The sequence below is a fragment of the Limulus polyphemus genome, unplaced genomic scaffold (genome assembly GCF_000517525.1).
Source record: "Limulus polyphemus unplaced genomic scaffold, Limulus_polyphemus-2.1.2 Scaffold2150, whole genome shotgun sequence".
NCBI lineage: Eukaryota > Metazoa > Arthropoda > Merostomata > Xiphosura > Limulidae > Limulus > Limulus polyphemus.
Window position 1 is genome coordinate 5,658 of NW_013667760.1, and position 22,260 is coordinate 27,917.

The 22,260-nt window shown below is 35.1% G+C and overlaps 1 protein-coding gene across 1 annotated transcript in view; it reads left to right on the plus strand.

The window, feature by feature from the left end:
* The first annotated feature begins 401 nt into the window (after positions 1-401).
* The window catches only part of LOC106466098 (G protein-coupled receptor kinase 1-like), a 77,228-nt gene continuing 55,369 nt past the window's right edge, over positions 402-22,260 (plus strand). The window contains exons 1-5 of the mRNA XM_013926338.2: positions 402-469; positions 1,344-1,397; positions 2,837-2,844; positions 5,789-5,791; positions 11,297-11,373. Of these exons, the coding sequence (XP_013781792.2) occupies positions 402-469; positions 1,344-1,397; positions 2,837-2,844; positions 5,789-5,791; positions 11,297-11,373 (210 nt within the window). The remainder of the gene's footprint in view (positions 470-1,343; positions 1,398-2,836; positions 2,845-5,788; positions 5,792-11,296; positions 11,374-22,260) is intronic.

The following is a 22,260-nucleotide window of genomic DNA, read 5'->3' on the forward strand; positions in this document are numbered from 1 at the left end:
AAAACAAACAAACAAACCTCACAAGCAGTCAAGCCTGATGGACCACCTTTCTTGTTTGGCTCACCCTCAAGGAAGAGATACCCCCAGATTGGAAACTATTGATATAGGTGATACCAAAAAATCCATTAACAGTTTGAAGTCCTAAGTAGTTACGCTGGAGATAGTTAAATTATGGCAATATTTTAATCCAAGATTTCATCACTTTGGTAAAAGAGGCAGAAGAGAGCATGTTTGTTTCAAACTTTCGCGAAAGATACACAGGGGCTGGGCCGAGCACAGACCAATCGTTAGCACTTTGGACTGTGGAGCTTAGTTTCTGTGGTTCGCGTCCAGATACTGGTAAAATAATATAGCTGTGAATCTGGTAATAAATAATACACAGTGCAGTTAATCTGTTAAAAATGGGCATGAAAAGGAAGATTAGTTTTGCTGAGAAAAAATCCGGAAGAGAACACGTGGAAATGGATCTGTAAAATCCTATGAGACTTAAAGCACTGATTCCTTTAAAATTACGTAAGATGTAGTATACCAATTAAAAGGGGGTAAACACGGAGTATTGGGTCTGTTAAAAAGGGTAGATGTGGAAACGTGAATCTATTATAATAGGATAAAACGCGTAATAGTGTTTCTGTTTAAAATTATTCAAACAAGAAGCAGTTAGTTCTTTATAACTGGGACATATATGATATAACGAATCCATGGAAATTGGTAAAACAAAGGAGTCGTGTGCCCATTAATAATTACAAGAGATACCTGTAGTGGATCTATTAAAAAATGAACAACAGATGAACAATTAGATATTAACGATTTTGTGTATCTTCACAAAAGGTACTATAACGACATTAGAATTATAGTAATGTTTAACTGCTGAACATTTGTATTCGAATGAGAAAACAGTTTTCCAGGGGTACACGACACTCCGTTATTCCGTCATATTTAACCACAGACCGAAAAATAATTGCATTTTACAAAGTGTTTACACTTAATTAGCTTTCCTTTGTATTTATAAGGGAACACGTAAATCTCATAATTAGCTTGCTTCTTAATGAAGCAGAAGAACCTCAGGTTATCGATCTGTTTCTAATTTTCACTAAGTTATATCGAGGATGCAATGCAAGGGGACTCGTCCTCACTCTGAAGTGCGAATCTAGAGACTAAGATGCATTATTATATTATTTTTTTCTTGTTTGGCATGAAAAACATGTTAATCAAACATATGCATTGGGATTTGCATGTAAGAAATTCAGAAGAAAGTTCAATACCTTGTTTAAAGCATTTTAAATAAAGCAACACGTTTTTTTCCTTGTAACTTAAAATAGCCTTGTTTCTTCTACTTCCTGAAGACTTATCGATTTTCATAAGAGATTAAAGTACGAAAAACGTTTCAAGATATTTAAGTGTAGGCTAAACAAACAAGATTTAAGGTTAGCGTCATCCAATGTTTCGTGGATTATGTGTTTAATTAATATGATGTTTACTTTTACTTGGGTGTTATGCACATTGATTTAAGGATGTTAATTTGATACACGTTTGTCTTTTCAAACCAAACTTTAAATTTTGGGTTTTAATTACTCCTCCTTGATGGAGAGGGTATTATTTCACTCCAGTGGTTTTCATTACTCATCCTTAAATGCAAGGTTATTATTTTCTCTCTTCTGTATGTGTCTGTGAATAATATAACTCGAAAAATGTCCATCTCATTTTGACCAAGTTTGGTATAGAGGTTAAGCGTCCAAGAAGAACCATTTTATTACCTTTTGTTGAATTTAGTTCTAAGGTAAAGGCTACTCTGAAAATTACATTTTCTTTCGTTAAGATATTAGTATGTTGGGGTTTTGAAAATGGTTCAAACATGACAACAAACAGAGATAGAAAGAGGATGTTGGTACCTAGATTTATATTATTGAGGAGAAGGAATTTTTGTGTGTTTAAATGTTAGATAGATTACTGCAAAACTCAAAATCATAAACGGATTTGTAATCTCCGAGTGCCTTTCCAGTAATATATTTTCATTACTTTTTCGATTTTTTACTTTTAAAACTGAGGAGTGGTTTTTATACTGCATAAACAACGGAATAAAACCTAAAACTGTCTGCATTACTCATCAACTTTATGAGTATGTAGGCATATTCTTTAGCAACTTTCTGTGATCGATAAAAAGAGATTTGAGAATTGACAAATAGGTAGTGTATCAGACTATGGATCTGCGAGTCCATCATTTGCATTGCTTCAATGCAGGACTTGCGTTACGGCTTTGTACCCCATTTTTAGGCTCTCATTGCATCTGAAGGGATGCTTCATCTTGTGTCTGATAACCTCTTTATCGTCGGGAGCTCTAGTTTTTCAAGCGGGTTGAAGCTAAGAAAAAAGTACATAAAGCTTCCACATAAACGCAAAGAATAAACAAGCTTCAGTATAGCAGTCCATAGTGCAAGGTCCAACCAAACTGAGTGAATGAGCACAGCAGGGAACATAGTCTGCTTGGGGGTTCTTCTCTTTGATCAAGGCTTGCATGCCAACATATTTGCCGCTCATATTGGATGCATTGTCGTAAGGCTACCCACGACAATCTTGAATTCTTATATCATTCTTTTCAAGGAAATCAGTGAGAACTCGAGCATGTTCTGCTCCTGTGTAATTATTTACCAGTAAGAATGTGGTAAATCTCTCTACAGGGCCATCATCTAGAACGTGTTTAAATATTATTGTCAGTTGATCCGCATGGGTTAAGTCTGGAGTATAATCAACAGACACTGAGTAATACTGGATGTTTCAATTGAGGATAATTATGGAGCATGACCTTTTCCCTTACTTGCGCGTTTTTGAATGTGTTCAGCAAAAAATGTATCATACTAAGCCAATAGCTCCTGTATTTCCAAGTAATTGCCATTTTGCACAGAACCAACTACTTCATTGTTTCCTCTGATTGCTAGCCCTCTAGATGGTAAAAAACTATAAGACTGAGAGAGTGTGTTCTAGAATTTGGTACCAGTATTTTTTCTCTTTTGCTCTGTTAAAGTCTTGTCGATTTGTCTGCTTTTTGTTTTACGAATAACAAGTTTGGTGACGCAACTTTGATGCAGCAAGCTTATTTCATGCAAACTAAAGTCTCTTGCAGCATGTTTCCAGTAAGAGTAACCAGTTGTTGCTAGCGAAGAAGTTTCCATTGTTGTTGAAAAAAATTTGCATATAACGCAGAAGATGTTTCCCTTTGGTGAGTAGCAAAGCCAGACTATTTTAAGATCATCTCTATTCAGTTGCTCGCGATAAAAAAAGTCTTTGAGAATTGGCGTTTATACTTGTCACCCGGAATCGATTTTGTAGATGCACTAAAATCCGCATCCATGCATTGGCAAGAGGTAATCTCGTTTTTTTTCAGAAACTTGTATCCACGTCTCAATGTGGAATGTAAAGTATGGGTCAGTATCTTCATCACCATTGCAGTGATTGATTTCTTCCTTTTGGTAGGGGTTCGATTCAGTTTGATGAGGTTGACGGTCGTCAGCATCCAGAGATTTAGTGTCTACATTGTTGTTTCCACCGCTTTGGCTGGCGTGGGTTTCATCACTAGACAACGAAGCCCATAAATCCGTTACTTTCCTAGTTTTATCTACTACTTTCTCTTAATTTTTCTCTTCCTCATTCTTTGACTTTAGCTTTTCCCAACCCATCTTGTGTTTGTACATCTTTATAATAGATAGGATAAACATTTAATGTATATGTGTGCACGTGTAAACTGTCTGTGTGTTTTTGTGTGTATATATATATGTGTGTGTGTGTGAGAGAGAGAGAGAGATGTCAGAATTAGCTACCCAATAGTTTCACAACAAATGAACGCATATCATTTTCTGTATTTAACTATAAATGTCAAATTGTGTATACTTGAATGACTTTTAATCCAATTAATGATGCTTATTAACTTGTCAACAAATGATTTACAGCTGATAATGGACCAATGTAGGTTCACAAGTAAATATGGATTTTTATGAGATAACAATTTGCAAATTCTGTTCAAGAAATACAAACAGTTGATACAGTATATCCTAAAAGGTTAAATACTGTTACTTACCTTGTTAGCGATGATTGAACTCTTTTCTTGAACAAAATCCGAAGTGTTTGAGAATATAGAATAGAAAGATATAGATATTTTCAATCTATTCTAGCAATTTAGGTTTACTCGTATTCTAGGCCTACTGCCCGATCATACCATAAGAAATGGCGTGTTGGGCGTAAAAACAAGGGAGAAGCCTAGCTGACAGCACCGTGAAAATGTAAAGAGATTTTGATTCGCCTAGGCCTATCATTCGATTAGCGTGATTGGGTCTCGCCTCACTTAAACCTAGAAGATTTGCATGGCAAATTGTATGCAAATGTAGCGGAGCTACACCTAGTCACACAATTTGGAGGCAAGCCAATCAAATCTCTGCACGCTGTATCACACACAAACTCTTTTTCTCCCCCTCTTTTCAAAAATAAGTAGACTTGGTCGGATGATTTTTTAAAAGCATTTTCCTAATAAAAATGAAAACAGGTATTTTTTAATTTTCTCTTTTTTTAGCCTGGGCCTGTGTCTTCAGTCATAACAGCTCCCACCTTAATCCGACCTCTGGATAACGGAGTTCGAATAAGGAGGGGGACGTGAATTTTAAGTATTAATAACATGTTTTTAAATGTAATATAGCAAACCCAAAATATTTTGACACCTTAGATTTTCAGAAGGTATCTCTTTGAATGATTGATTAGTTTACGGACTATCACCATTAAAATCCGGGACAGAGTGCAGATAGCAAATTGCGTAGCTTTACGATAAACGCCATCAACCAACCAACGTTTTGAGAATAACGGCAGATGTGGTTCTCCCACATCTTAACAGGAACATATGCTACAAGATAAATTAAAAAATTGGGAATTTAAAAACCTGCAAATAGGAATCATAAAAAAGTAAGGAAACAAGGTTGGAAATACTGTAGACATTATTTACTCAAACTACAAACTCCTATTTTGGCTCCATATTGTTACCTAGAATTACATTTGGTGAGTCAAAATGAGGATTTGTAATTTGAGTAAATAATGTATATAGTATCTCCAGCCTTGATTCTTTACTTTTTGCGAACCCTATTTGCAGATTTTTAGATTCCCAATTTTTTTTATTTTGTTTGCTGGCTTTTTTATCCTCAACTATGGGCAAAGGATTACTTGATGTGGTAGCTAATACGGTTTTCACTCGTACGTAATATAGGGGTTGGCTCCCTAAAGATACCTATTGTATAATGTACAAAGCATTGAGTATTTGCATATTAGTCATCTAATCTTCATCTGTTATTGGCTGGTAATTCCTATTTCTCCCTGTACTTAAGCTGCTTAAAGGAATACCAGAAATTTGTAAGAAAGCTAACTAGAATTATGATCTTTTTTAGCTTTTGTAAAATATTAGAAGAAACAATACCACTAAGACCTTCGCAGTACCTTATTTAGTCGTTTTTGTTGTAGGCTGGCAAGAGAATAATAATAAGAAGAAGAAGAAGAAAAATTACAAACGGGCCGTTTTAAGCGGATTTTCTTTTCTTCGTGAGTCTTATACGTATGCTTTTTTTGTGCATTTTTATATGTGTACATTCTCAGCAGTCAATAGTAAAGGCTTTAAAGCTTTGTTTGAACTGAATCTTTACTGTTTCGGGTGCTTTTGCCCCGAACGTTCTATATGGTATTGTGCAATTCCTGTTATTATCGCCTAACAATCAGGGCATTGTTAGCTTGCTTCAGTCTAGGTATACAACATAACTTCTAGTAGGTCAGGTTTTACGTTCACTAAGTAGATACTTTATATTCCAATTTTCGCTCAGTTCCAGGCACCTAGCGACTTCCAGTAATTAATATTATCTCGTTTCTAATTCAAAGTACACAGAATTCACTGACAGTGCCTCCAAGTTAAACTCGGAAGTATCTCTGCAATAGTACTCCTTCATAAACATATCGTGGGGGGGAGGAAGGAATAGTGATAGCACCCATGACTGTTATGCTAAAACTAATAATGCTCTGGCTGTTAGGCTAAGGCTAAGAATGCACTGGTTGTTAGGCGAAGGCTAATAACAGTGTCGTTACAGTGGCTTCCAGGCTAAGGCGAAAATGTGCTGGCTGTTAGGCTGAGACTAATAGTGATTTAGCTTTTGACTAAGGCTAATAACGCCCTGGCTGCTAGTTAGGCTAAGGCTAATAATGCACGGGCTGCTAAGCTAAGGCAATTAACTTCATGCTTGTTAGGCTGTAGAAGACATTTGATGTATGTTTATTCTTTAGACGTGCAGCACTTGTTAATGTGTATTTACGCAGTCCGAAGGTACATAAGGAACGTATTGTGTGAATGTTTAGTCATAAGATTACTGGATATACACATATTTAACGATTTCTAATCAATTGGAGTCCATAGTATTTTTGCTCTCCATTGGGTCTTTAAGTGGTTTGGCGTGTATTAACTGTAATCGTATTGTGTTGTGGTTTCTTTATGCTGTTAAAATATCCTCTGTATTTATTTAGAGAGATTTTTAACGTAAAGGGATGTGGCCGTGATTTCCTTCGTGCTTGTTCTTAGTATTCACCTTATTTATCAAAAGTTCCGGGATCCATTGTCAAGGCGGATTGTAGTGGTGTCTTTTTCCTCATTCTTCTTTTTGTATAGCTTATATTTCATTTTGAAATCTAGACAATCTATAATGCCTGTCTCTACACTTTTAAGTTGAGTTATTTATTTATACCTAAATTTCCTGTAAACTTTTATATGATTAATGTGTCTTGGTGGCCAACACTCTAGAAGCATGACATTACTTTCTATCTGTTACCTGTTCATGTGACTAAATCTTGTATCGTGTCCTTAGTGTCTCGGTCAAATTTTGGGTCTTAGAGTAAATGTTTTGAAATGATCCGTTTAGAGTTAACTGAATACTTGTGATAGTGGAGAACCTATGGCTAGGCCTTCTTTATGGTGGTATTTTCTATCCTGTTGGAATTAAATTGTATAGATACAAAAGTTATTAGCTCTGTTATTGTGCACATTATCCCACAGAGCTTTACTGTTTTCAAGGTGTTGGCAGAGTATCTGGCAACCTGTGTTCAAATCGGTGTTACACCACAAATACTTCTCGCACTTTCAAGCTGTGGTGTATTATAAGAGTGCAGTTTCTGCTTAACAGGACTTGTTACCAAGGGAATGACAGGAAGATTAAGACTTTGTTTATACCTTTCAACATTCATGGTGCCATAAATTTTGTGTAAATATTCAATACCATTGGCTGAGATATGTATTGGTTCAACAGAATACTTCACTGTTGTATTTGAGGGTATTATCTTCCTCTGCCAACAAACAAACTATTGTTGATTGTTGACAAAACAATTGCATTTTGATTTGTTTGTAAAGTGCATGCTCCTCCGGCTTTGTCCATCCAATTGTTTGAAGCCTTTTGGTTTGGTTATTTCTGGTAAGTAATGGTTATTGAACAGCCACACATCCATTGAAACCACTTTGTGCTTATGTGTATCCTACTGTTATGGAGGCAACATTCACACCTGTACCTATGGTTAGTTCATTGGCAAGATCTCTACTGAATTTTTGTTTATCACGTAAAGAGCATACCCTGAGATACTTTACGTCACTTTTGATGAGTTTGGGCTTCCTACCTTGACTACTTCTTTTATCAACAGTACTAGTTTTTACATGCCCTTTTCACAGTTTCTGTATATAGATTCTGATGAAATATGAAGTAACCTTCACGAGCCATTTGTTTTGTTTACAACTTTACCATGTGATATTTCTTTCCAAGAACCATGAGTATGCTTACCACACTAATGCTGGATTTTTTTTTTTTTTGGCTGCCTGTACTTTTATAGGCATTATGCTGTTTTAGCACTGTCTGATTGGTTAGATGATAGCTAGTCACATTGTGAACTATTAACACATAATTATATTGTGAATTGTATAAAGATTGTTTTCACTAAGTTCACCCCTTCTTTCTCACAGTCACAACCAAGAGATTTCGGTTTAACTCTGCAAGACATTTTCTGTTCGAACCTCTCGTTATTACCTGGTCCAACTGAACCTGTTGAGGAAAACAGTTTGTGGAAGTTATTCAGTAAAATCATACTTCCAGGTTATTTCCGCACATTGTTGAACAACCTTCGCAAGTTTTCAACCTCGTTCCAGAGCACTCCCGTGGAGGGAAAGAAAAATATTTTATTGAAGAAGTGGTTTTGAAAGAGGCTAAAAGCTTCTAATGATGAATATATATATATAGTTAGCCTGGAAGAAAACTTGTATTGCCATTACCTTCATTAAGGTTCTGTAAATCTAAACTTGACTCGAAAAAATGGAATAGTGAAAGCTTTAATTGCATTCATAGTGGGATTGAGAATAAACAGTGGGGAATCAGGTGGTGGATGGATGTGGGTGTGAGAGAATTTGAACTAACTGTTAACATTAAGAAAGAATGGGCCCGTTATCTTCTATGTTTGCAACTAATTGGCGAGAAGTGCTGAATCAGTTCTAGATGGCCACGTGGTCTTAAGGGGTGGCTGTTAAATTTACAATTCATCAAATAATAGAAATTCGAAAGTGAATTGATAAAGGCGCGATAATTACCTGATTCCATATTCAATCCGTGCTTGTACATTTTTGTACAGTTTCATCTTTAGATATGAATATATATATATATATTAGGAATATTAAAGGTACTTAGTGTGATGATATATTACGATAAATCTAATGGTATTTAGATTTGTACAAGTTTTCAGTGACAGGAGTACATTATAGTAGTTAAGAAATCCACTGGAAACCTGTAATGGGCCAATCAAGATTGCGGTTGCGTTGTGCTTCTTCTAAGTATTATTCTTGTAAAATGTTAACCCAAAGGAATCGTGCTTTATCACCTTTAGCGTTATACAGTATTCAAATAAGAAAGCTTTATCGTTAGTTATCACCATCATATATACCGGATATTTTAAAGCATGTTTGAAAAGATGTACGTTTGGTCAGTTCTCAACAATGTTTACTGCAGAATTTTACTGTATGAAAGCATGTTGGTTGCTTATGATAAAAAAAATGTTAACATAGCTAATCTCTTTCTTTAGTCACATAGTGAAAGAACTCTGAATAAAAATTACTGCATCGCGATATTTCCCTGCTTTGCTGTAGAACAGTGGTTTGACTGATTTTTTCTTAGATGTTGAAATGTTTTTCATTGACTGGCGATTCTCTGTTGAGTTGTAAACGATACAGAATGGTGTTCTTTTTGTTTGAACTATAGACTTTTGTTAAATAATTTTATTCGTCTCAGTTTCAGCCGTGTTGTAATATCATATAAACTTTACTTTACCAGCAGAGGCAGTTTACATTTTGATATCATAGTTTTGTGTTTTGACGAAATACTGGTTCTCTTGTCAAGTTCATCCGTGTTCAGAAAATTATCTTATCGTTACTCTTAGCAGCACCGTCTTATTATCATTTTTCAAATAATTTATTATGTCAAGCTACATAAAAGTAATGTTGTTTTGTAAAGTATGTATTTGTTGTTATTATATCTTGTGATTATGAGTTATAAGCTTATGTGATAATAGCTGCACTGTTGTGTTAGGCTATGATTTTTCTTGAAACTAAGATTAAGTCTGCCGTAATTCAGAATCTGTAGACTTTTTGAAAGTTCAAAGGGATTCAGCAGGGTATGTATTACTGTTCTTGCATTCAGTCACTGATCTATTTTAGTATTTTTTTCGTTTCATCTGAGGTTAAAATTGAAAATATAATCTGTGACGTAAGAGGCGTAATGCATTCCTTTTAGCTCTTAGGCTTAGTTAGTTAAGCCACTCTTGAAGCATAAGACGCTATTAGGCATAGTTAGTCTACTGTTTATGCATCAAACACTGGTGTTAGTCCTAGTCAGGCTATTGACGTGTAAGGCTACAGACACTATTAGGCTTAGTGAGTCAAATTTGTTTAGCCGAAGGTCATTGGACACACACACACACACACACACACACACATATATATATATATATATTCGATACAATTTCACGTATTCTGGCTCATTTCTGGTTAAATTACATGTCATTTCTTTGTCTGTTTCTTTTGGTGGGTTAGACTTGATCTTCCTGTAAGAGCCATCTTCAATTAAAGTTTAGTGTTTGGCATATTTTTCTTTGCCCTTTATTACTGTGCATTATTTTTGTCTATTGGTAGAATTGTCGTGCTTTTGTCTTTCTCTATAGGTTCGTGAGGGTTACTTATTTTATTGATTTAAGGAAATGTGTTATTACATTTTAATTAATCACATATTTCTTATTGAATGTCAAGTTATTATATATCAGCGTTACTGTGATTTTTATTTTTGTCAAGCCCAGAAACATCCATTTGAGTTCATATATTATTATTGATTGCGCCAACACTTGCATCATTTTGGTCGATCTGCCGGCATTAACATAAAGTGTTTCAATCGTTTTGAAATTCTGAAATAATTCAGCACCCAAAAGCATTGGAAATATTCCATCTATCAGATATGATTTAGATAATGTTTTCGTGGAAAGTAGAGTGCAGTTAACCATTTTTGATTTAAAAACTTTTTTAGTTTTCCCATCCTTGGCCTACCTATCTAGTTTGACTTTTGTGTTTGAATCATGTATGATAGACGGAGTATCTTCCACTTTTTTGGATGTTATGAGCACTGACGTTTTCTGTTATGAGGTAATAAATATTGACAAGGACTGGCAATGTACAATTTTTTTTTAGGTTGAAATTTCATAATAGATATCTCGTTGTGGGTTTTTATACTAACTTCTGTCGTTGCTATACAGTGCTGACTTGATCGCCTGTATACAATTGATGTAATTTATAGTACAGGGTTAGTTTGAATGTTGCACTTCTAAACAACTAAACTGGAATGTTATGATTGTGTGTGTGAGAGTAAACAGTTCTAATTTTTGTTTTGTTTTGTTTTTGATACTGTAACGTTCAGTTTAGTGTTTCCGTACTAACTAAGAATTCTATCATTGTAAATAACAAAAAATAGACACTTTTCGAACCATAGGGTTAATAATAGTGGGCTTAGGACTTAGCCAGACCGATAAGAATATATGTCATTCATATATCACTCTGCAAATAAATGTGACTCTGCCAAGAAAAGAAATAGCTTCAAGTTCAAATTCTAGACATACCCAATCAATCATGTGAGGCCATTACAGGCTTTTATGATTCGATAGTATGACAAGAAGGAATAGGGTTGTTGTTGGTATTCTAACGTTTTATGGATCATTACAGGTTACCTCCTTTTCAAAGAATTTTGCGAAGGCCTCTGTGATGAGGAGCCTATACCCCAGCTCAAGTTTTACGAAGAGGTAAGAAGGATTTTTTCCCCTATTTCTCGTCAAGTACTTAAAAGGAGTGTTCGAAACTCATACTTTTGATATGCACAAGTTTTGAGAAAGCAACATGTTATATATATCAATCGTCTTGTATAATTATGGTCAAATCGAAACTAAAATCATAATAATCTAGTTTGGCAATGTTTTTTTGTCGTGTTGTATGGTGCAATAAAGAAGACGATATTGCTAATATTCCTGATCACGTGTAATGTCTCTATACTTGGTATTTGCAGTCTGTTTTTGACCAGTGACTGCAAGAACTGGTTGAGGATTAAAAAGGGACCAGAAGGATCTTTTTTTTTTGCCGGCCCTGGAAAGAAAAATAGATTTGCATGCTTTGAAATAGACCTATCGTCTATGAAAATATAACGCAATGTGTACACTTTGAAAATCGAAATTTACGTGTAATGGGCCCCTTTCTAGTGTGGGCCTTATACAGGGCGCCATTGTTACTCCGCTACTGTGTGCGAATTACTTTCAGTTCATGAAATTTGAGGGCATAAAGGCCTATAACTTACTATGACGGGTAATGATTGTAAATGAAATATTTAGCACGGTGTATTTTTGTTTAATTTGTGAACTTTGTGAATAGTATTAGTACATAATATCGGTTATGCACCATTAAAAGCAAATATAATTAGGCTTATACTAATGACATACAAATGTATTATCAAATTTTATGAGAGCACAGCCTAGTCACAAGACGGCTGTCTGTACGTTTGTTTTAGTGTTTGTCGTTATTGGATAATTGTTTGTAATTATTGAATTATTTTTAATTGGTTTACTGTTATTGTTTTTTAGCACAAAGCAACACAATGGGCTACCTGCGCTTTGTCCACCATGGAGTATCGAACTCTGAACTTTAGTGTTGTAATTTCGTAAACTTACCGAGAAGGCTAATTTGTTTGCAATTGTTGTGTTAACAGGGACAGGTTTGTTTTGTTTGGTTGGGATGGAGTATGTCACATCCGCTTTATGGAAAATTGAGCATGTTATATTAAAACGATTTTTAATATGCAACTCATCAAGTTACGTGACAACCACAGCAATATCGAGTCGCAGTGGACGAAATGTATCAGAACCACATTTTGACATTGTTTGACGTTTCGTAGCTAATGTGATGCCACCAGAAATTTGAAGGGTATGTAACAGCGCTTTCATATACTCAAATCATAAAGATGTGTTCAGATAGAGTATTTAGAATTTCCAAGACGGGGATATCACTTTTATTTTATAATGGCATTGGAAAACAATGTGGTAAGAATAAAATCAGAGTATCAGGCACATACAGAAAAGAGACATGCAACAAATCGTACCCCAGTTGCAGTAAGCACAATGCGGCATCTTGTAACAGGGAAGAATCCACGAACACAAAGGTCAGTGGCAAAACCCTTCAACGTGCCCCAGTCAACAGTACGCAACAGAATCAAGAAGGATCTCCATCTAGAAGAGCGACACAAATCGCATGTACACATACTTCTTCCACGACATATCTGTTCAACAGCTGCATACATCAAGCAGTTGAAGAATAAAATGGGTATTTATGGTATTCCATACGAAGACATACATGTGAAGTTGCGGAACATAGCAACTATAGATTTCTCTGAGCTCGAAGTGTTGGAATAAGTGCTGGAAAACCGTTGCCCTCGTACACTATACATGGATTATGGAGAGTTGCTAGGAGGAGGAATGTGATTTGAACATGACAGCCTTATGGTGGGAGTCATTTGCAATGGAAAGTACATCGCAGGGCTATTGCCAAGAAGCACGGGTCATGAGATAGAGCATGGCTGGACGTGGCGTCATTGACTCTAACGACGTGGTGAGACTTCCAAAATCGTTTTATATAATGTATAAATGAAAGGGAGTCTATATATGTTCTTTTGTCTTTATGCACTTGGTTTCTGCTTATGTATTTTGATATTATTTTTATCGATTTGTTCTGTTTGGCTGAGTGTTTGAGAGTATTTAAATATTTTATTTTAGTTTAACACATTTTTGGACTTTGAAAGAAAAAATAATAGTAGTGCTTCAATATTTTTAAGTGGCTTCTGTGTGTGTGTTTTCGTTATTCTAAATATCAAGACTACCCCACCAACAGGCGCAGTTCACGACAGTTGTTAAATTTTGCTTAGTAATAAAAAAAATATTAAATGGGCTATATTCCATTTAATCCGAATAAACGGGAAATAAATAGAGCACACGGATAGGGGGGGGGACACAATTTCCTTTTCCCTGAAAATGTCAATTACTGAAAAATGAAAACAAATTTTGTACACTTTTCATAACGGGAATATATGTTTCACAATGACTAATCATTTGCGTTCTCTCTATCTCTTTTGTGTGTCCCAAGAAGAAGCGTTCAAATTTTGCTTCTTATGTTTAGAAATTACATTGGAAATTATTTAACGAGTATGTGTTTATGCAAGATAAATAAAAAATTGGGAATTTAAAAACCTGCAAATATGGATTTTACAAACGTAAGGAAACAAGGTTGAAGATACTGCAGACATTATTTACTCAAACTACAAACCCCTATTCTGGCTTCATGCTGTTACCTAGAATTACATTTGGTGGAGACAAAATAGGGGTTTGTAGTTTGAGTAAATAATTTCCACGGTATCTTCAGTCTTATTTCCTTACTTCTTTTACCATCTCTGCTTGCAGGTTTCTAAGTTCCCAATTTTTATTTATCTTGTTTGCTGACTTTTTTTTATGCTGAACTGATGCTGAACTTAATATGGTGGTTGACTCCCTAAGGACACCAATTGTATAGTGTACAAAGCATTGAGTATCTACATGTTAGTCATCTAATGTTCATCTATTATTGACTGGTAATTCCTGTTTCACCCTGTACTTAAGCTTTTTAAAGGAATACCAGGAATTTATAAAAAAAACTAACTTCAAGGGGTAATGATAACATTGTTTACACAAGAATTATGATGTTTTTAGCTTATGTAAAATACAGAAGAAACAAATCGACTTTTCGATACTCGTAGACCTTCGCAGTACCTTATTTATTGTTCTTCAAAATTTTTAGGTGCAATATATGAAGCAGTTTTTGTTGTAGGCTGGCAAGAATAATAATAATAAATACAAACGGGCTGTTTTCAGCGGGTTTTCTTTGTGAGTCGTATATGTATGTTTTTGTGTATTTCTATATGTATACAGCCTTAGCAGTCAATAGTAAAGATTTTAAAGTGAACTGAATCTGTACTGTTTAAGGTGTTTTTTACTCCAACGTTCTATTAGGGTTTTGTGCAATTCTTTGCGATCACTATTATAAGCTACTATCGTTTCTGATAATATATAGAACAAGAATATGTTATTGCAGTGATATAAAACGACCAAGTTAGCAAGTCTATCAAGGTAATTAATAACAAGTGTGGCTGCACACATTTTTTTTCTCACATTCCTACTAATTAGTCCATTACGAATCAGGGGAATGTAAAAATAGCATTTCAGATTATCGTTTGTCTACCACCAGTCACTGAAATGTTACTATCATTTGTTTGCTATCTGTCTTTTAAATGATACTTTTACGCATCTCAGATTCGAAACTAGTAGCGGACTGATTAGAGGAATATGGGAGAAAAAACGTTTGCAGCCAGGCGTGATTGTAACTACTCGTAACACTTATTATTTTACCCAGCAATAGATTAAATTACTAGGAAACACGAGTTCGGTGAATTACCCTTTATAGATAAAACTGCCTGAAAAAATGTAATTTTGTTATTATTGATAGGAGGCAGCTGTGAGGTTCCCGTTTTGTTCAAACGTAAATGTGATTATATTAGCGCAAAACGATTAATGCATGCATTCACTAAACGATCTATATAATGTGTCTGTGCGTCACATAACTCCTCCTAAACAGCTGGTAACACCAACTTCTAAATTGTACCAAACGAATCGTCTCGCTTCCGAGATTTGCACAAAGGTAAAAAGTTTCAACCCATCCTTCAGGGAATCCGGGGATTTCTGGAAAACTCGTTCTCCTAAACTCACCAACGTCTAGATGATACGAAACGAATCTTCTCGGCCGCTAGGCTTGCACTAAGGCAAAACGTTTCACCCAACCCATTAGGAAACCTGCGTTTTTTGAAAGAGGAACAGAAAACTGAAAAAAGTGCAAAATAGTAGTTCAAGCATTAAACGTGCACTATAGCGGACCTGTAAATGTGGTCCACGGGTTCTCTAGTATTAGTATTCAACGTAAACATACGTGCACTAACCGACTGACTCTAATGTGATAGATATTTAAATAAAAAGTAACTCAGTTGATAAGGGGAAAAAAAGACAAATATCCTGGTTTTCCACTATATTTATTCACCAATTGTATTTATGTCAGCAGCTATATGATTGGTCTACTTAATTTCATATTTTCAAATGTAATTTTCTTCTACTCTCTCGTGTGTTGTAGGCCTGAAGAGGGAAGTAGATTCTTTATCCTTATATTTAACAAGTATCAAATTATGAACATGATTATACAATCCTGTGTACACAGGTTTATGATAGGTTCATATTTCTAAATGATCCCGAAAAAATATTAATCAGTGTTCTGCATTAGTGTTAAAGCTCTGATTTCTTGAATAACTTCATAGCATTTTGACAGTTTGTTAACAATAGTCAAGGAGGGAGGATTGAACTTGACCCTCCCAGGTTGCGCACAACGACCGCAATCACCGACACAGACCAGACTTCGTACGTTGTACCTAATGATAATGACGACAAATAAACTGGCCCAAACGTTGTAATTTGCTCGTTTTCGTGTTTTACATCATCTCTTATAGCCGTTTTAGAGGTTTATTTATTCATTTCACTACGGGATTCTTCGTTTCTATATTTGTAAGAGCAGAGAAAACAATGTTTCAGTTTATTTTATTGTGTGTATTGTTAAGGACAAAGCTCTGCCCACCGCGGATGTAAAACCCTGATTTTTAAACTTTTAAGCCTCCATTCTTGCTGCTGAGAGGGGGTGGGTTGTTGTTGTTATATTACTGTTACTGATTTTTCTGTCTTCGCTTTTTTTCCCCAACAATAATCTACTGTATTTGCGACGTAATATTTATATATATATATAATGACTATACACATATACACTGTAAACGCTTTTTCTGCACAACGTCCTTGCTTTATACGTAGAAACCCCCCCCCCCAAAAAAAAAACAACAACAAGGGGAAGTTCTTTTTTCCCTACTTGGGTTCAAAAGAAAATTAGCATTAAATCATGACGTTTCGTATATTCGTGAAACATTTTATTATCATTCTCAGGCTCGACATGTCCTAGTGGTTAGCGTACTGGACCGTGGATCCTAGGGTCAATTGTGAGCCACCTTTTGGGGCCGTTGGTGCGTTATAACCGTAACGATCAAATTCTACTATCCGATTAATGTAGCTCAAGACTTGGCGGTTGGTGTTGTTGTGTTGACTAGTTGTTTTTCCCCGAATCCTCTTGGGGCTAGGCTATCAGCTCAATAGTAGAGATGACCAGTGCTCGTCCACGCTACATTTATGCCACAATATAATTTGTTAACGGGAAATTGGGTACCCGATTAAGTTCAAATTTGTTACGAAAAAAAAAGTTTTTTCTTTGTCCGACGGTAATTGTGTAGCTGTGAACTAGTATTGCAAATGAAATTATAATTTAGTTAGTGATTACTTTTAGGTGTTGATATTGTATCTAATCAAAAGTCAAATAAAACCAAGCTTTGTTTTATACATAGAATTTTCTTTTGATTTAAACTTATGAAACTTTAGCGAACTCTCTATATTTATATTAGTAATTTTATCTTAAGAAACTTGTAGGTACAAGCTGTATTGGATGTTGCAATTTTATTGCGTTTCGTAAGCCTTATTTCTTTAAGCATTGACAAACACCGATTTGCAAACGTAATGAAGTGGTTTTATTTTGGGACTTCAAAGAGGGTGTGTAAAGATGTAAATTATTAATAATTGCTATTTTTACAATAAGTTGAAACCCACCTGAATCCCATTGATAGTTATTTTGTCTAAATATTGTAATATCCGGTATTAGGAAAATAGGTGTGGGGAAGGAGGGGGGTCACGAGTATGAAGACCGACAAAAGAAAAAGAGAGATATCACATTAAGCAAACTTCTGTAAACTCGGCTTTAAACAATTAGTTATGTAGCATTTTGGGAATCGGAGAAGAAGAAACACGCATAATTGCTGATTGTAGAGGATTTTAACGGCCAGTCACTCGCTTTGTTAGTGTTCGCTATTGGCCTAGTGGTTAGAATGCCGCGCTACGGATTGAAGGCCAAGGTTGGATCCGCTATATGCCGCTGAACGTGCTCCACATTATAACTTCGACAGTCAAAACCGCTGTTCGGTTAATAGTATTGTTACTGGCGGGTTTCCCTCTCTCTTTACAGTCAATATAGTTTTGTGTTAGGGATCGCTATACTTGAACCTTGCCACGCCCATCAAGTACAGTTTGGATAACCAGAGGATTCTGAATGCTAATTAATAACCTACACTTAACGCTGAGGGTTATGGATATCCAGAAAGATTTATGAATGACTTATTCTTTATGTTGAAGATTAAGGAATTTACAACACAAATCGAAAACACACTGGTGCATATTTACATATCAGTCTATAATTCAAATATTACATTCAGTTTTTGATATAACTCACTATTCCGGACTAATCATTGACCTGATCACAGTAAAAATAATTAACTATACTTCATGAAACTTTGTGAGAACTTTAAAGGAAAAACTGACAGAAATTAAGACAACTCCAAGAAGAAAAAGAGTTGGGAGATAACTTCTGTATTATCACTTTGGCCCCCGGTCTTCCTTTTCTGAGGAGCTCCGCTCTCAAACTCTCGTTTCGAAGTGACACCCCCAAACCTCCCGTGGGTAGGGTTATTTATTTTCTGGAGGCCGTGTGTCGCATGGAATGCTGTTCAGTTTGAAAATACCCTTTGTACTACAATTACAAGTAAAGTTCCATTGCATCGTGGGCTATGAACGTTATGTGCATCAAAAACAATACAAATATTACACAATAATGATGTATTTAAAACTTGTAAAAAATTTCATATAACGTGCTACACACTATGATACCACTTTGACAATTCTTCAAGCAGTGGCAGTTTTTCAGGTTTTACTTAAGAGATGGTTTATTATGCAAATTCTCTGTCCTTTTGAACCATCACATTATCGTTTTTTATACCGTTCACAACCGGTGAGAGTATATATATATATATATATATATAATAAAACGTATGTTTCTCCCATATATAACGCTCAATATAGAGAATTGGCCAAAAAAATGTGTGTGTGGGGGGGTACTAATATAATACACATAGGGGACTCCAGGTATAATTAGTGGGACTAACCGCAATATTGGTGGTGTGTGTATGCTCTCATTTAGTTAGGCGCACTTTAACCAAAAAGGTCGTGGACACAACAAATAATTTGGTGGATAAATAGTTTCGAAAAAAAAAATTTAAAGTCGTATAGACCCCCATCGGTAATGTTTGGATTTACTCAAACTTTTAATATGAAGACAAAAATTATCATTAAATGCGTAATGGTAAGAATTTGTGATAATTTTCAAATTTCAAATAGTTGCATGTCTAACTTTTTCTTAATAACATCTATTTTGACGTTAAAGATGGCACGAAATCCGTAAATGTCGTATTTTTTGACGTGTTGAAATCAGTAACATGGCGCGTAGACTATACGAAAAGCTTGTAACCTGAGACATGTATGGGCAGCGCATGAAACGCAACACTTTGCAGAGTATATCACTCACAATTTATTTTGATGAGAGTGAACAGACATTGACGAAAAATAGCTCCAGCCAATCGGGTGCGTGGATTTCTTTATTAAGTTGTACAGCTCATTGAACTGTTCATTATTGAGTTGAAAATGTATCTTGAAACGTTTATGGTCAAATTGAAGTTATATCACTAGTTTTTGGTATTCATAAATCTCCTTTCTTTTCATTAGGGTTTCGTAGAGCATATTCTGGACTTTTTTATCTATTTGAAAGAAAGAGCCAAAAGGAGACGCTCTTGTTGAAATTCAACCACTTCCGCCTTGTCATCACTAGAATTCCTATCCATTATTTGTGGCCAGTTTGGCTGTATTGGCATGATTGCTTTGGAAATCGTCGCCATGTAAGCAGTCCATCAACTCTGCGCTACATTGTTCACATGTGACCACCAATTCCGCGTCGCACCGCTCACGTGTACTAATCAACTCCGCGCCACATCGTTCACGTGTGTCCAGCAGCTTCTTGCCTCACTGTTCACATGTGACCACCAATTACGCGCCTCACCGCTAACGTGTACTAACCATTTCCGCGCCACATCGTTCACGTGTGTACAGTAGCTTCTCACCGCACTATACCGCCTAACACTCTTCGTATATAGTGAAAAACAAGTACCTGAAGTAGGAGTAATTTATCATATTATATCGAGGGTGGTGGGGATAGTTAATAATTATTATACATAGTTAACATGTTAACTGCAGAACCAGTAATTCCTGAAATGTTTTTACAAACTTGTTGAGATTAAGTAAAAGTAAACCTCAAGAAATCGGCTAGCCATTGAAATTTCGATTCATATGTGCCTGAGTGAAATAAGCAAAGAAGTGGGTTGTTGTATGTTGACTTGGGGTAAAGTGTATACTTTACCATTAGAAACTGTCGCTTGTCTATCCGTCGATATGTAGCGCCATCTGTTGTGTTGAATTGGGTTGAAAATATATTTAAGTACATGCATGATATTTTTACCATTTATAAGAATATATATATATATATATATCGGAATATCAATTCAGTTTTGGTATTGTGGTGATTTATTCTACGGACTAATAACATCCTAAATCAAATATATACCACAGGTATTGGACTGTAAGTCAGTATTTTATAAACTAAGATATTTTTATAAATAATATATTAGTTTATCTTGAAGTTTCGTTAACAAATGTATCAATATTTGTGATACTTAAATTTGAACTGTTATTTACACCTACTAAAATTGTATTAGATAACACGAAAGGTTTTTCTAAACATGAAGCTCGACCCTATATATTTTCTAAAACCAAGTCGGTTGGTGACTTTGAATACATCGGCTAATCGTTGGTGGACGATAATGACGTCAATATTTCCATGCTGGTTTTGTGTACTGTAGAATAATGTTTTACATGTGATTAAATCTAGTCTTTGATGACACGTTGAGAAAATGTCATAATCTTTCCTTCATAGAATAACTGTGTCTGTATGTATGTGACTACGTCATTACCTTTGCATCAAATTTTAACCAGTTTGATGTCAGTTCGAGATCATATGGGTCTAAAAGTTAGTTAGTTATGTAAACTTTTAATAGAAAATGGAGAAACAACAAGTGTCCTTTGGAACGTTTTCTGAAAGAAGCTATGAACAGTTTAGAAATGTATTCCATGCTTCACAAGACTTGTGTACTCAAAGAAGTTTGAAGGTTTGTTTGCCAATAATCAATTCCTAATAACATTAGACAGCCTCAAAGTTTTATACAATTTTAATCTTCTATAGAAATTGTCTGTATAAACACTAATTCATTCATTTATTATTTGTAGTTGTTACAAATTGTATTAGTACAGATATTAAGATATGCAAAACAATGATTTTAACATAATGAAATTCAGACATTGATCACATGTTGAAGTATAGTAACAGTGTCATAGTATATTTGTTAAATTCCTACGGATAGTGGTTATAATAATGTTTTTTTAACATAAAGCTAGTCATTGATCATATGTGGAAGTGTAGTGCCCACCTTGTATATCTCATGTAAGATAAAACTATAAAGTATCGTATGTAAAATGAAATAATTTGTCAAGTTATAGCATGAAATCAAACTAGTGAAAGTGTAAATGTTAACTATTGCATGATATTTAATAAACATTTTATTTATGACACATGTTGAGACACATTGAAAAACAATTTGTCTTAGTATCACAATGTATATGTAGAACATCACCCACCTTTGTAAAACGTATAAAAATAAAGATTTTGTCAAGTTATAACATAGTCAAATTAGTGAAAGTGTAAGTTTTAATTAATGCATAGCATCATTTTAGGATGATTAAAATATAGATGTTCAGGAAATTTAATCAACTAATGAATTAGTGTTAAGCGTCATTTTTAGGATTATTTAATTCTAAATGGTCAGAAAACGTAATTAACCAATGATTTAGTGTTTTAAACCAATAGTATTAAAGAAGACATGTTGAGACATCAAACTGTAAGTTTTAATTAAGATGTTGTCCTTTTAGGATGATTTAAATGATCAAGAAATGTAATTAATAATTTAGTGATAAACGTCCTTTTTAGGACGATTTAAGTTGTTAGGAAAATTAATTAACTAATGAAATGTTTTATACCGACTGTATTAATTGTAGTCATGTTGAGACATGTTATGCTGGTCCCACTTCGTGGAACTATGACGTCATAGTCGTCTGTCTGGTATCGAACTATAGTTTCAACTCCCTCTAAGATGAACATGGCCTGAAAAAGGTCACTTGCACGTGCGAATGAACTATTGCTACACGCATGCGGTGACTACAACGACCAAATGAAACAACAGAGTTGCCCCGGTTGCATCAGGCATCCGCCAGACGAAATGATCCACCGTCCTGCGTCCCAAAGGGCTACAACTGTTACCCAAGTAAGGGAAGCTAATTGGTGCTATTCCTTGCCTAAGGTGACCCAGAGACTAAGTATTTGTCTCACTGTTACCCTGAAAGTTGACTATCCTAGTGCTGGAAGCGGATTAATGTCATACTCAGGATAACTGCTGTTATTAGTGGGTATAGTTATTGTCATACTCAGGATAACTGCTG